The sequence below is a fragment of the Mesoplodon mirus genome (assembly GCF_964341445.2).
Source record: "Mesoplodon mirus genome assembly, chromosome: 5".
In the NCBI taxonomy this organism is placed as follows: domain Eukaryota; kingdom Metazoa; phylum Chordata; class Mammalia; order Artiodactyla; family Ziphiidae; genus Mesoplodon; species Mesoplodon mirus.
The window spans coordinates 95,487,997-95,508,179 of record NC_138980.1 but is presented as its reverse complement, the minus strand read 5'-3'; the positions used below and the strand labels follow the sequence as shown (position 1 = coordinate 95,508,179).

General features: G+C 36.0%; 1 protein-coding gene across 4 annotated transcripts in view; it reads left to right on the top strand.

The window, feature by feature from the left end:
• FER (FER tyrosine kinase) overlaps positions 1-20,183 on the top strand; it is a 479,199-nt gene that overhangs the window by 84,037 nt on the left and 374,979 nt on the right. For all 4 annotated transcript variants that reach the window (XM_082623771.1, XM_082623772.1, XM_082623769.1 and 1 more), the window contains one exon: positions 14,464-14,563. In XM_082623771.1, coding sequence (XP_082479897.1) covers positions 14,464-14,563 — 100 coding nt within the window. The remainder of the gene's footprint in view (positions 1-14,463; positions 14,564-20,183) is intronic.

Here is a 20,183-nt window from a genome sequence, read left to right as displayed (position 1 = left end):
AGAGGCCCGCATACGGAAAAAAAAAAAAAAAAAAAAAAAAAAAAAAAAATACTCAATTAAAACCACAAAGACAAAAAAATAGTGGAAGACAAAAATTGGAACAACTAATAAGGGTAATAAATAGGAAGCAGTAACAAATGTGGTAGATACTAATCCAAGTATATCAATAATTACTTCGAAGGTCAGTGGTCTTTATGAACCAATTAAAATACAGATATTGTCAGAATGGATCAAAAAACAAGACACAACTGTATGTTGCCTACAAGAAACCCACTTTATATATAAAGACACATATAGATTAATAGTAAATGGATGGAAAAAGATATACCATACTAACCCTAATCGAAAGAAAGTGGGAGTAGCTATATTAATTGCAGACAGGACAGACTTCAAAGTAAAGAAATTTATCAGGGATAAAAAGGGGAATTACATAATGTTGAAGGGGTCAGTTCTCCAGGAAGACACTGTAATCCTTAACATGTATGTGCCTAACAACATAGCATCAAAATACTGATAGAACTGCAAAAAGTGTTACAATTGTAAGGAGAAATGGATGAACCTCTATTATAGTTGGAGATTTCAGCACCCTCCCCACCCCCCATCATAAATGGACAGATGCAGAAGGCAGAAAATCAGTAAGGACAGAGTTGAACTTAATAATATCATTAATCAACTAGATATAAGGAACATCTATAGACTACTTCATCCAACAGCAGGAGAATACACATTCTTCGCAAGCTCACATTGGATGATTCAACAAGATAGACCACATTCTAGGTCATAAATCACACCTTAATAAATTTAAAAAAATGGAGTTGATACATTGTCTTCTCTGAGACCACAGTGGAAATAAACTAGAAATCAGTAACAGAAAGATAGCTGGAAAATCCCCAAATACTTGGAGATTAAACAGCACACTTCTAAACAACACGTAGATCAAGGAAGAAATCTCAAGAAAAATTTAAAGATATTTTGAACGAAATGAACTTGAAAACAAAACTTATCAAAATTTGTGGGATACAACAAAAGCAGTGCTTAGAAGGAAATTTATAGCATTGAATGCATTTGTTGGAAAAGAAGAAAGATCTAAAATCAATCATCTGAGCTTCCACCTTAGGACAATAGAAAAAGAAGAGCAATTGAATCCAAAGTACACAGAAGAAAAGAAATAATGAAAATTAGAGCAGAACTCAATGAAAATGAAAACATGAAACTAATAAAGTCAACAAAACCAAAATCTGGTTCTTTGAGAAGAATAAAATCAGTAAGCCTCTAGCCAGGCTAACAAAAACCCAGTGTGGGTACAAATTACTAATATCAGAAGTGAAAGATATATATCCTGTGGATATTAAAAGGATAATGAAGGACTACTTTTTAAAAACTCTATGTCCTAATTCAAAAAGAGTCATGTATGGGTTTCCCTGGTGGTGCAGTGGTTGAGAGTCCGCCTGCCGATGCAGGGGACACGGGTTTGTGCCCTGGTCTGGGAAGATCCCACATGCCATGGAGCAGCTGGGCCTGTGAGCCATGGCTGCTGGGCCTGCACATCTGGAGCCTGTGCTCCACAATGGGAGAGGCCACAACAGTGAGAGGCCTGTGTACCACACACAAAAAAAAAAAACAAAAAAAAAACCCCCCAAAAACAGAGTCATGTACCACAGTGTTCATTGGAACTCTATTTACAATAGCCAGGACATGGAAGCAACCTAAGTGTCCACTGACAGATGAATGGATAAAGATGTGGCACATATATACAATGGGATATTACTCAGCCATAAAAAGGAATGAAATTGAGTTATTTGTAGTGAGGTGGATGGACCTAGAGTCTGTCATACAGAGTGAAGTAAGTCAGAAAGAGAAAAACAAATACTGTATGCTAACACATATATATGGAATCTTAAAAAAAAAAAAAAAGTCATGAAGAACCTAGGGGCAAGACAGGAATAAAGATGCAGACCTACTAGAAAATGGACTTGAGGACATCGGGAGGGGGAGGGTAAGCTGTTACAAAGTGAGAGAGTGGTAGTGTATATATGGAGAGTGGTAGTGTATATATACACTGCCAATTGTAAAATTGATAGCTAGTGGGAAGCAGTCGCATAGCACAGGGAGATCAGCTCGGTGCTTTGTGACCAGCTAGAAGGGTGGGATGGGGGGGTGGGAGGGAGGGAGATGCAAGAGGGAAGAGATATGGGGGTATATGTATATGTATAGGTATAATTGATTCACTTCATTAAAAAGCATAAACTAACACACCATTGTAAATCAATTATATTTCAATTAAAATGTTAAAAAACAAAAAACAAAAAACCCCCTCTATGTCCATAAGTTTGATAACCTGGGAGAAATGGGCCAAAGCCTTGAAGGACGCAGTCTGCTAAAACTCACATAAGAAGAAATAGACAATCAATAGGCACATATCTATTAAAGTAATTGAATCAATAATTAATAACCTTCCAAAACAGAAAGCACCAGGCTCAGATGGCTTCAGACTCAGATGGGTTCATTGGTGAATTCTATTAAACATTTAAGGAAGAAATTATACTACCAATTCTCTACAAACTATTTCAGAAAAAGAAACAGAGAGGAGCTTCCTAACTCCATTCTGTGAGGCCAGCATTACCCAACACCAAAAGCACACAAAGACATTAGAAGAAAAGGAAACAACAGACCAATATCTATCATGAACATAGATTCAAAAATCCTTAATAAACTATGAAGAAATAAAATCCAACAGTGTAGAAAAAGAATTTATACACTTTGACCAAGTGGAATTTTTTTCAGGTGTGAAAGGCTGGTTCGATATTTGAAAATCAATTAATGGAATCCATTATATCAGGAAATGAAAAAAGAAAAATTTCATGAGCATATGAATAGATGCAGAAAAAGCATTTGACAAAATCCAACACCAGTTGGGTTGGTTCTTAGTAAATGAGGAATAAAGGGGAACTTCCTCAACTTGATAAAAGATATCTACAAAAATCTTATAGCTAACATCATCCTTAGTTGTGAGAAACTCATAACTTTCCCACTAAGATCAGGAGCAAGGGAAGGATGTCTGCCCTTACCAATGCTTGTCAACATAATACTGGAAATCTTAGCTAATGAAAGAAGGCAAGAAAAAGAAATAAAATGTGTACAGATTGGGAATGAAGAAAGAAAGCTGTCTTTGTTTACAGATGACATGGTTGTTGATCCAAGAGAATCAGCAAAAAACTCTTGGAACTAATAAGCAGTTATAGCAAGTTTGCAGGATACAGTGTTAGCATACAGAAGTCAATCACTTCCCTATATATTAACAATGAACAGGTGGAATATGAAATTAAAAACGCAGTACCATTTACATTAGAACCTCAGAAAATGAAATACTTAGGTTAAAAACTATCAAAATATGTACAAGATCTATAGGAGGACAATGACAGAACTCTGATGAGAGAAATCAAAGAAGAAATAATTGTAGAGATATCCCATGTTTGTGGATGAGAAACCTCAGTGTTGTCAAGATACAAATTATTCCCAATTTGAACTATAGATTCATCAGAGTCCCAATCAAAATCTCAGCAAATGCCAAATTGATTCTAAAATTTATATGGGGAAACAAAAGACCCAGAATAGCCAACAGAATATTGAAGGAGAAGAACAAAATTGGAGAACTGACACTACCATGACTTCAAGACTTATCATAAAGACACAGTAATCGGGGAGAGCTTCAAGGTGGCGGAAGAGTAAGATGTGGAGATCACCTTCCTCCCCACAAATACATCAGAAATACATCTACATGTGGAACAAAACTCCTACAGAACACCTACTGAACGCTGGCAGAAGACCTCAGACCTCCCAAAAGGCAAGAAACTCCCTAGGTACTTGGGTAGGGAAAAAAGAAAAAGCAGAGACAAAAGAATAGGGACGGGACCTGCACCAGTGGGAGGGAGCTGTGAAGGAGGAAAGGTTTCCGCACACTAGGAAGCCCCTAGTCTCGCGGGCGGAGACTGCAGGTGGCGGAGGAGGGGAAGCTTCGGAGCCATGGAGGAAAGCGCAGCAACAGGGGTGCAGAGGGCAAAGCGGAGAGATTCCTGCAAAGAGGATTGGTGCTGACCAGCACTCACCAGCCTGAGAGGCTTGTCTGTTCACCCACCGGGATGGGTGGGGGCTGGGAGCTGAGGCTCTGGCTTCCGAGGTCAGATCCCAGGGAGAGGACTGAGGTAGGCTGCGTGAACACAGCCTGAAGGGGGCTAGTGTGCCACAGCTAGCCAGGAGGGAGTCTGGGAAAAAGTCTGGAGCTGCTGAAGTGGCAAGAGACTTTTCCTTGCCTCTTTGTTTCCTGGTGGTGAGGAGGGGGGATTAAGAGCGCCGCTTAAAGGAGCTCCAGAGACGGGCCTGAACCGTGGCTATCAGCATGGACCCCAGAGACAGGCATGAGACGCTAAGGCTGCTGCTGCCACCACCAAGAAGCCTGTGTGCAAGCACAGGTCACTATCTACACCTCCCCTCCTGGGAGCTTGTGCAGCCCGCCACTGCCATGGTCCCATGATCCAGGGAGAACTTCCCCGGTAGAACGCATGGTGCGCCTCAGGCTGGTGCAACATCATGCTGGCCTCTGCCGTAGCAGGCTTGCCCTGCATTCCGTACCCCTCCCTCCCCCTGGCCGGAGTGAGCCAGAGCCCCTGAAGCAGCTGCTCCTTTAACCCCGTCCTGTCTGAGCAAAGAACAGAAACCCTCAGGCGACCTACATGCAGAGGCAGGGTCAAATCCAAAGCTGAACACCAGGAGCTGTGCGAACAAAGAAGAGAAAGGGAAATCTCTCGAGCAGTCTCAGGAGCAGCAGATTAAATCTCCACAATCAACTTGATGTACCGTGCATCTGTGGAATACCTGAATAGACAACACATCATCCCAAAATTGAGGTGGTGGACTTTGGGAGCAACGATATATATATGTATATATTTTTCCCTTTTTCTCTTTTTGTGAGTGTGTATGTGTATGCTACTCTGTGTGATTTTGTCTGTACAGCTTTGCTTTTACCATTTGGCCTAGGGTTCTGTCTGTGTTTTTTTTTTTTTTATTAAGTATAGTTTTTAGCGCTTGTTATCATTGGTGACTTATTTTTTGGTTTGGTTGCTCTCTTCTTTCTTTTTTTAAAAATAATTTTTTATTTTAATAACTTTATTTTATTTTATCTTCTTTTTTCTTTCTTTTTTTTCTTTCTTTTTTTTTTCTCCCCTTTATTCTGAGCCATGTGGATGACAGGCTCTTGTGCTCCAGCCAGGCTTCAGGGCTGTGCCTCTGAGATGGGAGAGCCAAGTTCATGACGTTGGTCCACAAGAAACCTCCCAAATCCACGTAATATCAAATGGCGAAAATCTCCCAGAGATCTCCATGTCAACGCCAAGACTCAGCTCCACTCAATGACCAGCAAGCTACAGTGCTGGACACCCTATGCCAAACAACGAGCAAGACAGGAACACAACCCCACCAACTGGCAGAGAGGCTGCCTAAAATCATAATAAGGCTATAGACACCCCAAAACACACCACCAGACGTGGACCTGCCCACCAGAAAGACAAGATCCAGCCTCATCCACCAGAACACAGGCACTAGTCCCCTCCACCAGGAAGTGTACACAACCTACGGAACCAACCTTAGCCACTGGGGGCACACACCAAAAACAATAGGAACTATGAACCTGCACCTGTGAAAAGGAGACCCCAAACACAGTAAGTTAAGCAAAATGACAAGACAGAGAAACACGCAGCATATGAAGGAGAAAGGTAAAACCTACCAGACCAAACAAATGAAGAGGAAATAGGCAGTCTACCTGAAAAAGAATTCAGAATAATGATAGTAAAGATGATCCAAAATTTTGGAAATAGAATGGAGAAAATACAAGAAACGTTTAACAAGGACCTAGAAAAACTAAAGAGCAAACAAACAGTGATGAGCAACACAATAAATGAAACAAAAAATTCTCTAGAGGGGATCAACAGCAGAATAACTGAGGCAGAAGAACGGATAAGTGACCTGGAAGGTAAAATAGTGGAAATAACTACTGCAGAGCAGAATAAAGAAAAAAGAATGAGAAGAATTGAGGACAGTCTCAGAGACCTCTGGACAACATTAAATGCACCAACATTTGAATTATAGGGGTGCCAGAAGAAGAGAAAAAGAAAGGGACTGAGAAAATATTTGAAGAGATTATAGTTGAAAACTTCCCTAATATGGGAAAGCAAATAGTCAATCAATTCCAGGAAGCATAGAGAGTCCCATACAGGATAAATCCAAGGAGAAACATGACAAGACACATATTAATCAAACTATCAAAAACTAAATACAAAGAAAAAATATTAAAAGCAGCAAGGGTAAACCAACAAACAACATACAAGAGAATCCTCATGAGGTTAACAGCTGATCTTTCAGCAGAAACTCTGCAAGCCAGAAGGGAGTGGCAGGACATATTTAAGTGATGAAGGGGAAAAACCTACAACCAAGATTACTCTAGCCAGCAAGGATCTCATTCAGATTTCATGGAGAAATTAAAACCTTTACAGACAAGCAAAAGCTAAGAGAATTCAGTACCACCAAACCAGCTTTACAACACATGCTAAAGGAACTTCTCTAGGCAGGAAAAACAAGAGAAGGAAAAGACCTACAATAACAAACCCAAAACAATTAAGAAAATGGTAATAGGAATGAACGTACATATCAATAATTACCGTAAATGTAAATGGATTAAGTGCTCCAAGCAAAAGACATAGACTGGCTGAATGGATATTAAAACAAGACCCGTATATATGCTGTGTACAAGAGACCCACTTCAGACCTAGGGACACATACAGACTGCAAGTGAGGGGATGGAAAAAGATATTCTATGCAAATGGAAATCAAAAGAAACCTGGAGTAGCAATTCTCATATCAGACAAAATATACTTTAAAACAAAGACTATTACAAGAGACAAAGAAGGACACTACATAATGATCAAGGGAACAATCTAAGAAGAAGATATAACAAGTGTAAATATTTATGCACCCAACATAGGAGCACCTCAATACATAAGCCAAATGCTAACAGCCATAAAAGGGGAAATTGACAGTAACACAATCATAGTAGGGGACGTTAACACCCCACTTTCACCAATGGACAGATCATCCAAAATGAAAATAAATAAGGAAACACAAGCTAAATGATACATTGAACAAGATGGACTTAATTGATATTTATAGGACATTCCATCCAAAAACAACAGAATACACATTTTTCTCAAGTGCTCATGGAACATTCTCCAGGATAGATCCTATCTTGGGACACAAATCAAGCCTTGGTAAATTTAAGAAAATTGAAATCATATCAAGTATCTTTTCCAGCCACAATGGTATGAGACTAGATATCAATTACAGGAAAGCATCTGTAAAAAATACAGACACAAGGAGGCTAAACAATACACTACTTAATACCAAGAGATCACCGAAAAAATCAAAGAAGAAATAAAAAAATACCTAGAAACAAATGACAATGAAAACATGATGACCCTATGTGATGCAGCAAAAGCAGTTCTAAGAGCTACGTTTATAGCAATACAATCCTGCCTTAAGAAACAAGAAAAATCTCAAATAACCTAACCTTACACCTAAAGCAATTAGAGAAAGAAGAACAAAAAAACCCAACAGTTAGCAGAAGGATATAAGTCATAAAGATCAGATCAGAAAAAAATGAAAAAGAAATGAAGGAAACGATAGAAAGATCAATAAAAGTAAAAGCTGATTCTTTGAGAAGATAAACAAAATTGATAAACAGTTAGCCAGACTCATCAGGAAAAAAAGGGAGAAGACTCAGATCAATAGAATTATTAATGAAAAAGGAGAAGTAACAAGTGACACTGCAGAAATACAAAGGATCATAGGAGATTACTACAAGCAACTCTATGCCAATAAGATGGACAACCTGGAAGAAATGGACAAATTCTTAGAAATGCACAACCTTCCGAGACTGAACCAGGAAGAAATAGAAAATATGAGCAGACCAATCACAAGCACTGAAATTGAAACTGTGATTTAAAATCTTCCAATAAACAAAAGCCCAGGACCAGATGCCTTCACAGGCGAATTCTATCAAACATTTAGAGAAGAGCTAACACCTATCCTTCTCAAACTCTTCCAAAATATAGCGGAGGGAGTGACACTCCCAAACTCATTCTATGAGGCCACCATCACTCTGATACCAAAACCAGACAAAGATGTCACAAAGAAAACTACAGGCCAATATCACTGATAAACATAGATGCAAAAATCTTCAACAAAATGCTAGCAAACAGAATCCAGCAACACATTAAAAGGGTCATACACCATGATCAAGTAGGATTTATCCCAGGAATGCAAGGATTCTTCAATATATGCAAATCAATTAATGTGATACACCATATTAACAAATTGAAGGAGAAAAAACATATGATCATCTCAATAGATGCAGAGAAAGCTTTTGAGAAAATTCAACACCCACTTATGATAAAAACCCTCCAGAAAGTAGGCATAGCGGGAACTTTCCTCAATATAATAAAGGCCATATATGAAAAACCCACAGCCAACATCATCCTCAGTGTTGAAAATATGAAACCATTTCCACTTAGATCAGGACCAAGACAGTGTTGCCCACTACCACCAGTAGTATTCAACATAGTTTTGGAAGTTTAGCCACAGCAATCAGAGAAGAAAAAGAAGTAAAAGGAATCCAAATGAGAAAAGAAGAAGTCAATTTGTCACTGTTTGCAGATGACATGATACTATACATAGAGAATCCTAAAGATGCTACCAGAAAACTACTAGAGCTAATCAATGAATTTGGTAAAGTAGCAGGATACCAAATTAATGCACAGAAATCTCTTGCATTCCTCTACACTAATGATGAAAAATCTGAAAGTGAAATTAAGAAAATGCTCCAATTTACCATTGCAACAAAAAGAATAGAATATCCAGGAATAAGCCTACCTAAGGAGACAAAAGACCTGTATGCAGAAAATTATAAGACACTGATGAAAGAAGTTAAAGATGATACACATAGATGGAGAGATATACCATGTTCTTGGATTGGAAGAATCAACATTTTGAAAATGACTATACTACCCAAAGCAATCTACAGATTCAATTCAATCTCTATCAAAGTAACACTGGCATTTTTCACAGAACTGGAACAAAAAAATTTCACAATTTGTATGGAAACACAAAAGACCCCGTACAGCCAAAGCAATCTTGAGAGCGAAAAACGGAGCTGGAGGAATCAGGATCCCTGACTTCAGACTATACTGCAAAGCTACAGTAATCAAGACAGTATGGTACTGGCACAAAAAGAGAAATATAGATCAATGGAACACGATAGAAAGCTCAGAGATGAACCCTTGCACTTATGGTCACCTCATCTTTGATAAAGGAGGCAAGAATATACAGTGGAGAAAAGACAGCCTCTTCAATAAGTGGTGCTGGGAAAACTGGACAGCTACATGTAAAAGAATTATATTAGAGACTCTGTAACACCATACACAAAAATAAACTCAAAATGGACTAAAGACTTAAATGTAAGGCCAGACACTATCAAACTCTTAGAGGAAAACATAGGCAGAACACTCTATGACATAAATCACAGCAAGATCCTTTTTGACCCACCTCCTAGAGAAATGGAGATAAAAACAGAAATAAACAAATGGGACACAATGAAACTTCAAAGCTTTTGCACAGCAAAGGAAACCATAAACAAGATGAAAAGACAACCCTCAGAATGGGAGAAAACATTTGCAAATGAAGCAACTGACAAATCATTAATCTCCAAAATTTACAAGCAGCTCATGCCGCTGAATATCAAAAAAACAAACAACCCAATCCAAAAATAGGCAGAAGACCTAAATAGACATTCTGTAAAGAAGATATACAGATTGCCAACAAACACATGAAGGAATGCTCAACATCATTAATCATTAGAGAAATGCAAATCAAAACTACAATGAGATATCATCTCACACTGGTCAGAACGGCCATCATCAAAAAATCTACCAACAATAAATGCTGGAGAGGGTGTGGAGAAATGGAACCCTCTTGCACTGTTGATGGGAATGTAAATTGATACAGCCACTATGGAGAACAGTATGGAGGTTCCTTAAAATTTAAGAATAGAACTACCGTACAACCCAGCAATCCCACTACTGGGCATATACCCTGAGAAAACAGTAATTCAAGGAGTCATGTACCACAATGTTCATTGCAGCTCTGTTTACAGTAGCCAGGACATGGAAGCAACCTAAGTGTCCATCAACAGATGAATGGATAAAGAAGATATGGCACATATATGGAGTGGAATATTTCTCAGCCATAGAAAGAAAAGAAATTGAGTTATTTGTAGTGAGGTGGATGGACCCAGAGTCTGTCATAGAGTGAAGTAAGTCAGAAAGAGAAAAACAAATATCATATGCTAACACATATACATGGAATCAGAAAAAAAAAGATCATTAAGCACCTAGGGGCAAGACGGGAATAAAGATGCAGACCTACTAGAGATTTTAGTTGTGGTTACGAGGAGGGGTAAGGGTAAGCTGGGACAAAGTGAAAGAGTGGCATGGAGATATATACAGTACCAAATGTAAAATAGATAGCTAGTGGGAAGTAGCCACATAGCACAGGGAGATCAGCTCGGTGCTTTGTGACCACCTAGAGGGGTGGGATAGGGAGGGTGTGAGGGAGGGAGTCCCAAGAGGGAAGAGATATGGGGATATAAGTATATGTATAACTGATTCACTTTGTTGTAAAACAGAAACTAACACACCATTGTAAAGCAATTATACTTCAAACAGATGTTAAAAAAAATTATTCTGATACTTTTCTCTGGATAATGAGTATTTGGCTTATGAGTAGATACATATCTATATAGGTGTGTGTATATGTATATATATAAATATCTTAATATATAAAAGATAATTAAAGGAGTATTTTAAATTAAAAATACAGTAATCAAGATATTTTGGTATTTGTGAAAAACAATAGGCAAACAAATAGATCAGTGGAACAGAATAGAGGGAGAGAGTCAGAAGTAGATCCACATAATTGTAGTCCACTGATCTTTGACAAAGGGGCAAAGTCAACACAGGGGAGAAAAGTTCATATTTTCAACAAATGGTGCTGGAACAAGGGACCACCACGTGCAAAAAAATGAATTTGGACACATACTTTACACCATTCACACAAATTAACTCAAAATGGATCACAGACCTAAGTGTAAAATGTAATACTATAAAACACCTAGAAGATAAATAGGAGAAAACCTAGATGACCTTGGGTATGAAGATGACTTTTTAGTCAAAGGCCAAAGGCGTGATCCATAAAGAAATAATTGATAAGTTGGAATTCCTCAAAATTTTAAAACTTCTCTGTTTTCCTTCCTTTCTTTCTTCCCTCCTCCCTCCCTGTACCGCATGGCTTGTGGGATCTTAGTTCCCTGACCAGGGATTGAACCTGGGCCCTCAGCAGTGAGAGCACAGATTTCTAACCAGTTGACCACCAGGGAATGCCCTCCTTTCTTTTTTAAAACACTATAACTCCACAGAAATGTGTGTGATATGTGTTGCAAATGTCAAAGGAACACATGAGTTTTCATTCAGAGAAATTCTACTTAACACTGGACGTGAATCATGGTATGAAACTGCCTCCAATCTCAAAGGGTATAGCCTCTTTAGTACAGAATTTAAAGGAAAGTAAGAGCATTGGAATTGAAACCCAAAAGGGTCGCAGGCACACTCTGGGTGGTCTACAAGCAATTATGGAACTATAATGACTTCATACGTTGAAAAGATATAATGAACTCAAAGCAGCCTGATAGGCAAGATAAAATGAACTGGATTGGCAAAATTCTCAGAAAGGTTTCAACAACACACATCAATGTGATACAACTGTTTAAAAGTATGCAAAATGGAAAATAGTTCGAGCCCCTGAGACCAGAGCAGTAACTGTGATGGGCAATCACATAGATGGAAGTGTTCATATTTCTTGTCTGCTCCAAGCAATATATATGATATATATATATATAATATATATATATATCATATATATTGTATTCAGGTTCTCCTCAAAAAAAATAAAAAATAAAACTTCTGCTCTGCAGAATACAGTATCAAAGGAATGAGAAGATAAGCCATAGACTGGGAGAAAACATTTGCAAAGGCACATTTGACAAAAGACTGTTACCTAAAATACACAAAGAACTCTTCCCTGGTGGCACAGTGGTTAAGAATCTGCCTGCCAGTGCAGGGGACATGGGTTTGATCCGTGGTCCAGGAAGATCCCACATGCTGCGGAGCAGCTAAGCCTGTGAGCCACAACTACCGAGCCTGTGCTCTAGAGCCTGCGAGCCACAACTACTGAACCCATGTGCTGCAGGTACTGAGCCCATGCGCTGCAACTCCTGAAGCCCGTGTGCCTCAACTGCTTAGCCCACGTGCTGCAACTACTGAAGCCTGCGTGTCTAGAGCCCGTGCTCCACAAGAGAAGCTACCACAATGAGAAGCCCGTGAACCACAACAAAGAGTAGCCCCCACTCGCTGCAATTAGAGAAAGCCTGCGCCCAGCAATGAGGACCTAACACAGCCAAAAATAAATAAAATTAATTAAAAAAATACACAACAAACTCTTAAAAGTCTACTAAGAAAACCAGCAACCTGATTAAAAAACAAACACCTCACCAAAGAAGATATAGAGATGGCAAATAAGCACATACAAAGTTGCTCAACATCATATGTCATCAGGGAAATGCAAATTAAAGGAACAATGAGATACCACTACACATCTATTAGGATGCCCCAAATCCAGAACGCTGACAACACCAAATATTGGTGAGGTTGTGGAGCAACAGGAACTCTCATTCATTGCTGGTGGGAATGCAAAATAATCCAGCCACTTTGGAAGACAGTTGGGCTGTTTCTTACAAAATGAAAAATACCATAGGACCCAGCAATTGAGCTCCTTAGTATTTACTCAGAGGAGTTGAAAACATATGTCTACACTAAAGCCCACACATAGCTGTTTATAACAGCTTTATTCATAATTGTCAAAACTTGGAAGCAACCAAGAAGTCCTTTAGTAAGTGAGTGGATCCAGACAATGGAATATTATTCAGAGCTAAAAGGAACTGAGCTACCAAGCCTCAGAAAGATATGGAGGAACCTTAAATGCATATTACTAAGTCAAAGAAGCCAATCTGAAAAATATGTATGATTCTAGCTATATGATATTCTGGAAAAGTCAAAACTATGAAGACAGTAAAAAGATCATTGGTTCCTAGGGGTTAGTGAATAGGTGGAGCACAGAGGATTTTATGACAGTGAAACAACTGTGTGTGGTACTATAATGATGGATACATGTCATTATATATGTTTGTTCAAAACCATAAAATGTACACCAAGAGTGGAACTTAATGTAAACTATGGACTTGTGTGATAATGATGTGTCATTGTAAGTTTATCAGTTGTAAAAATTTACAAACATACTCTAGTGGAGTATGTTGATAATCAGGAGGCTGTGCATGAATCAGGGTAAAAGACAAGCGGGGAATCTCTGTACTTTGTGCTAAATTTGGCTGTGATACTAAAACTGCTCTAAAAGGTAAAGTCCATTAAAAACAAAATGTTAGCCAGTGAGGTTCTTTTTAAAAGGGAATGATTTGAACTCATTTATATCTATATCATAGTTGTAGATATTTTTGTTTATTTACACAGTGCAATCCTCCATGCTGTCAAGAACATTTGTGATGCAGAATTTGTTTAAAGTGGGCTCTGGGATTTTCTTCCAAGTTTCTTATGCCCCTGTAGCAAGTTTCTAATGCTGCTGATTTCTTTCTCTTCCAGAAGGCTTATTAGAGTTTTTTCAGATACAATCTAAGACTCTCAATTTTTTCTCAAATGCTTGTTATGGCTTTTTGACTACAGAGTCAAAGACTTGGGTTTGTCTAGCCTTTCTGTAGAAATAATAACCAAGTTCATGTGTGCATACAGTGACCACTGTCATGATCGCTGCCTGGCCAGCAATGATTGTTAGATGCATCTTTTCAGAGATGTTACAATGTGAAAAAAAAAATCATGTTAGAACTGGTGAATTATGACAACTCAGAGTTATTCTGTATAATTAAAATAAGTATTTTAAATTATTTTTTTATTAGAGAAAATATTTTTGTACACAGCAATTAATTATTGGTCTTTACATTTTAGATGGTGACAGCACTATTTCATGATCTCTTCTTTTTAAGAAAATTTTTTTTCATATGCTGTTGAATTTATCACTGATTTCTAAGCTAATTTTAGTTTATTAGTTATAATTGTATATTAAAGAGCACCTCTGACCCATAAGCAGTAAAATATGCATCTGTTAATGCTTTGGGATTTAAGTTCTCGACTGTTATAAATTTAAGCATTAAAAAATTTTTTTCATTTCTTTTTTTGACAGGTCACAAAGACAGAATTAGAGAAATTAAAAACAAGCTATAGACAATTAATAAAAGAAATGAATTCTGCCAAAGAGAAATATAAAGAAGCTGTAGCTAAAGGTATGATGCAATTATGAAAAATGTTTATTTTAGTGATTTTTATTCTTATCATTTGAAAGTTATCTTTATAAGTGGTGGAATGATTCCACTTAGACCAATTCACATTTTTAAAATATTAAAATAAGCCAAAATAGACTAATTACCAAACTATGCAATAACTATTTCTTTTTTTGTTTTGTTTTTTGAAAATAATGGAAACTATTTTTGAGTAGTTCATGCTATTAATAGAATTATGCAGTACTTGTAATAGAATGCAAGGAATGTTTAAATTTTTCTCATAGGCTTCAGATTTAATTACTGAGTACTAAATAAGAAAAATAAAGTTGTATTTGTTTAGAAGCTTTTATTGATCCTCTTTTTACTTGTATTTAAATGCCATTAAAATCACAGGTCATTTTATAGCTTAGTTTTGCTTTCATAGCTTAATTTTATATCTATATTGTACTAAAATTTTCATAGTAAGCTTTGGAAGTAAGTGGAAAGAGAAACATTATGTTTTAATCAAAGATTTGTGGTTATAGTTTTTAAATGTGACTAAATAGTCTTCATATTTAGATTTTTTTAATTATAAAATTTTTGTTGTTTTCTGGTTAAATAGAAGCATTATTAGCAACTCTTTTTAAAGCATTTTTAAAATTATTAAATTTACCTTTCTCATTTATTAATGTATTTTCTCTTTTTCTTTTACTTGTATATTATTTTGTCATTTGGTTGAGGTAAATGAAATAAACAGCTCCTATATTTGGATATACCTTACAAAATGAAAATACGGTGTTTTTGTTGTTATTCCCAGTAGACTAGAAGAGAGACTGATTTAGATGCAGTTCCCCCCCTTTCCTCCCTTTCTGTCTCCCTTTCCCTCCTCCTCTTGCTCCTCCCTACTTCCTTCCTCTTCTTCCTTCTCTGTCCCTCCCCTCCCTTCTCCTCCCAGTATTCCCTTCAGCATTTACTTTGTGTCTCTCTTTCTCCCTGTCTCCATCCCTCCCACATTTATTTCACGTTTCTGCTTCTTGCAGTGTTTCTAGATGAATTAGTATTCACAGTTTACTTACTTTTACTTATTCTTCTTGTACCTCAACCAGCATTTTGAGATTATGATCTCTTTTTAATGCAAATATATCTTTAAAAATGCTTTTGTAATTCAGTTATGTAAGTTATTTAAGTGAAGAAAAGAAAAAATGCAATAGTGGAAATATGAGTCAGGCTTTGGAGTCAGATAGTCTTAGATGTAAGTTCCAGTATTGTATGATTATTTCATAATTTTCAAACTTCATATACCTAATTATTATTCCTTTTTTATTTTAAAGAGTGCTTTATATAATCAAGAAGTATTTACTGAGCAGTTGCTATCTTTAAGTTATTGAGATTCAAACATTCAAGGAGCTTACCCACTTCTAGTTGATATTCTAACTTGGGAACTGCAAGTCTTAACTATTTTTCAAAATTTAGCCTTTATACAAGGGATTCCTTGCTAAACCATCAAGAGTGATTTAGAAATAGTTTTGTACATTGAGCATTGCTACTCAGTCTGTCATAGGGTTAGTTTTATGAAGTTCATTACATAATGCTTGGCTAGCATTCTCAAATTAGTTTCCTATATTATAAATATCCACATATTAAATTCACCCAGAACAAGTGGTGACTTAATCCAACTATATTGTAATCCATCTATGCGAAGTATTTCACACTAGGTCTATATCTGTTGGAGAATAATTGGTTAGGAAAAGAAGTACATAATTACTCCCAAGTGTTTGATTCCTACTTTTAATGACATAGTTTTTGTTTAAAAAATGAAATCTAACTCTGATATCATAATAAAGTTTTAAATAGTTCTTGTACCTAAAGTTTATATTATCAAAGATTATTCACAGGTAATAATTGTTCTTTATTACTTATCTTTATTCTTTATTATAGAGATAAAATACCATTCAGTGTTGTATCAGTAGTAAGAAGGCAGCTAGAAAATCTGAAGACCGTAGTTTTAATTGATCTTAAGAAATGTATTATTTGACTGAGTCTCCTGAAGTTAAAATATGTGAGCTTATTTACATTTTCTTTCTAAAGGTATTAGTGATAGTACTTTTTTATTTTGAAGAATTTGATTACTCCCATTAAATCAATGTATAATATATAGAGTATATACTTTTAAAGTAAGTTCTTATATCTATGTAAATACATGAGACATATGTGAATTTCCCTTTTATAATCATAACTATCTTCATACTCATGATTACATGAAAAAGTATAAAATTATATTTTTGAAAATTTTGTATCTGTTTTCAAACTCCTTCTACCTTTAACATGGAAATAGATTTTTTTGGTGCAGTTATTTACTCTTTATAAGGATGATGTGTTGGCAAATTTTTCCAACATTTACAGGCTTTATGTCAGAACCTTAGTTTATCTGGAGAGGCCACACCAGGCCATTTCTGGAATGGGCTCTAGGAATTGCGGGGGCACTGGTGGTGGATACCCAAGCTGTGGCTCTGGCATTCAGAGTCATTGCTTTAGACATTAGGGGGTCTTTGAAAAGCTATTTAAAAACCCAATCTGATATATAGTGTCCAGCTTGAAAAGACAAGGCTTTGGGGGAGATAGGATCCAGAAATAGCTCCTATAGAAAGTAAGGGTTAAATTCTGGATTTGATCAAGAATTGGTTTGGAATCAAGGGTTCAGTTACTGCAACTGGAGGTTCAGCAGCAGTAGCAGATCAGCTGGAAGCCTGGGTTAATACTGAAATTCCAAACTCCTGACCCCTGCTGTATGGATTACACAAAATACTTTAAATTTTCAATGTTAGAATTTATATCCAAAGGAACACTGATTTATGTTGTCTAATGTAAAATATAACATTCATTTGTAATATGAATGTAGCACCATTTTAGTTAAAAATTTTGGTATTGAATAATATACCCTAAATATCAAAGTCATTTTGCTCTATGCTGTGACAAGAAAACAAATGTTTGCCTTAAATTGACTTGGACTAATTTGGACATTAATCTATTGATTATTATTTATAACATGTATGCTGAGAACAACCAAAATAATTTTAGCCTATTGAGCTGAAGTTAATAGAGTGTTTCATGATAGCATGGAATAATAAGTTCTTGAATGCAAAATACACAGGTTTTACTTTCCTATAGCATATTAAGTTCTGAATAGTTTTAGTTGGTTAAACACATTGTTAGGTTTGCCATAAAACAATTTTGTGAATCCATAAAGCTTGTATCAAACTAAGGTTCTGACATAATGGCTGTAAATGGAAACATTTGCCATCATATCATCTTTATAAAGAGTAGATGTCTTCTCAAAAGAACTCCTATAAGATCATATTGTCTATGAACAAAGACAGTTTTCCTTTTCCTTTTCAGTCTGGATGTCTTTTATTTTTTCTTTTTCTTGCCTAATTGCCCTAGCTAGACCCTCCAGTATAGTGTTGAACAGATGTAGAAAGAGCAAACTTGTTTGCCTTGTCCCTGATCTTAGGGGAAAGACTTTCATCATAAATATGAAGTTAACTGTAGTTTTTCAAAGGCTTTTCCTTTTATCGGGTTGAAGAAGTTCCTTTTTATTCCTGCCTAAGAATGGATGTTAGATTTTGTCAAATGCTTTTTCGGTATCTGTGGAGATGGATATTTTTTTTCTTCTTTTACCTTGATATGGTGAATTATTTTGATTGATTTTCACATTTTAAAAATATTATACCAACTTCACATTCCTGGGATAAACTCCTCTTGGTTATGATGTATTATTATTTTTTATGTTGTTTGATATGGTTGGCTAAGTTTTTATGGATTTTCAAATTTGTCTGTTTCTTTTAATATCTTTGTCTCATTTTTGTATAAGGATAATACTATCCTCTGCATGATTGCCCCCTCTTAGAAATGTTTGTGTTCAATTCATAATATTTCTTAAATATTGGTAGAATTCACTTGTGAAGCCATCTGGGTCTGCTTGCTTTATTTTTTTCTCTTTTGCTAAGATTTTTAAACTATAAGTTCAATTTCTTTAATTGATATAGGCTATTCTGTTTATCTTTTTCTTTGAGTTTTAGTAGGTTGTATCTTTCAAGGAATTGTCCATTTCATTTGTTTAATTTTTGGTACTAAGGTGTTAAGAATACTCCCTTATCCACCTTTTTATATTTGTAGAATCTGTGGTGATATTTTCTTTCTCATTTTTGTTATTGGTACTTTGTGTCTTCTCTTTTTTCCGTAATCATTTTGGCTAGAGGTTTATCAATTTTATTAATCTTCTCAAAGATCAGCTTTAGGCTTTATTTTCTTTCTATTTTTCTGCTTTCTATTTAATTGATTTATGCTCTAATCTTTGTTTTTTTGTTCCTTCTGCTTGCTTTAGGCTTAGTTTGCACCAGTTTTTCTATTTTTTCTTTTTTTTAATCTGAAAGCTAACTAAGATCATTGATTTGAGAACTATCTTCTTTTCTAATATAGGCATTTAGTGCTATGAATTTCCCTAAGGACTGTTTTAGCAACATTTCATACATTTGTATGTATTGTGTCTTCACTTTTCTTCAGTTCAAAATACTTAAAGTATTTCCTTTTGGCTTTTTTTTTTCTTTGATACATAGGTTATTTATTTATTTATTTTTTACAACTTTATTGGAGTATAATTGCTTCACAATGGTGTATTAGTTTCTGCTTTATAACAAAGTGAATCAGTTATACATGTATATCTGTTCCCATATCCCTTCCCTCTTGTGTCTCCCTCCCTCCCACCCTCCCTATCACACCCCTCCAGGTGGTCACAAAGCTCCGAGCTGATCTCCCTGTGCTATGCGGCTGCTTCCCACTAGCTAATCTACCTTACGCTGTGACAAAGCGAGAGAGAGGCATGGACATATGTACACTACATAGGTTATTTAGAAATGTATTTGGTTTCCTAAAGTTTTGACATTAAAAATGTTTCTATTTTTCATTTATAATTTAATTTCATTTAGTCTGAGAATATTCTTTTTGTGACTTTATTCCTTTTACATTTATGAATGCATGTTATATGGCCCATAGAATGGTTTATCTTGGTAAATGCTTCATGTGCACTTGGTAAGAATATGTATTCTGCTGTTGTGGGTTGCAGTGGTCTATATTGCTATCTTGGGCCAGTTGGTTAATACTGTTATTAAAAGTTTTTAGGTTGTTACTGATTTTCTGTCTACTCGTTCCATCAATTGTTGAGAGAGGGCAATTGAAATCTCCCACTTCTCATAGTTTTGTCAGTTTTTTGCTTAATGTATTTTGAAACTCTTGTTATTGGGTGTAAAATTAGTCATGATTTTTGTATCCTCTTGATGCCCTGACCCTTTTGTCGTATGAAATGACCTTTATTATCCCTGGTAGTATTCTTTGCTGTGTTATCTGTTCTATCTGATATTAATATTAGATACTTTGATTAGTGTTTACATGATATATCTTTTTTTCATCCTTTTACTTCAACATTTTGTAGTCTTTATATAGTTGAAGTGCATTTCTTATAAGCAGCATATAATTAGGTCTTGCTTTTTTATCTTGATAATCTTTACATTTTAACTGAGATAGTTAGACTATATTTAATGTGATTGATTTTGACAATGTTAGGTTTAAATCTGTCATCTTGCAATTT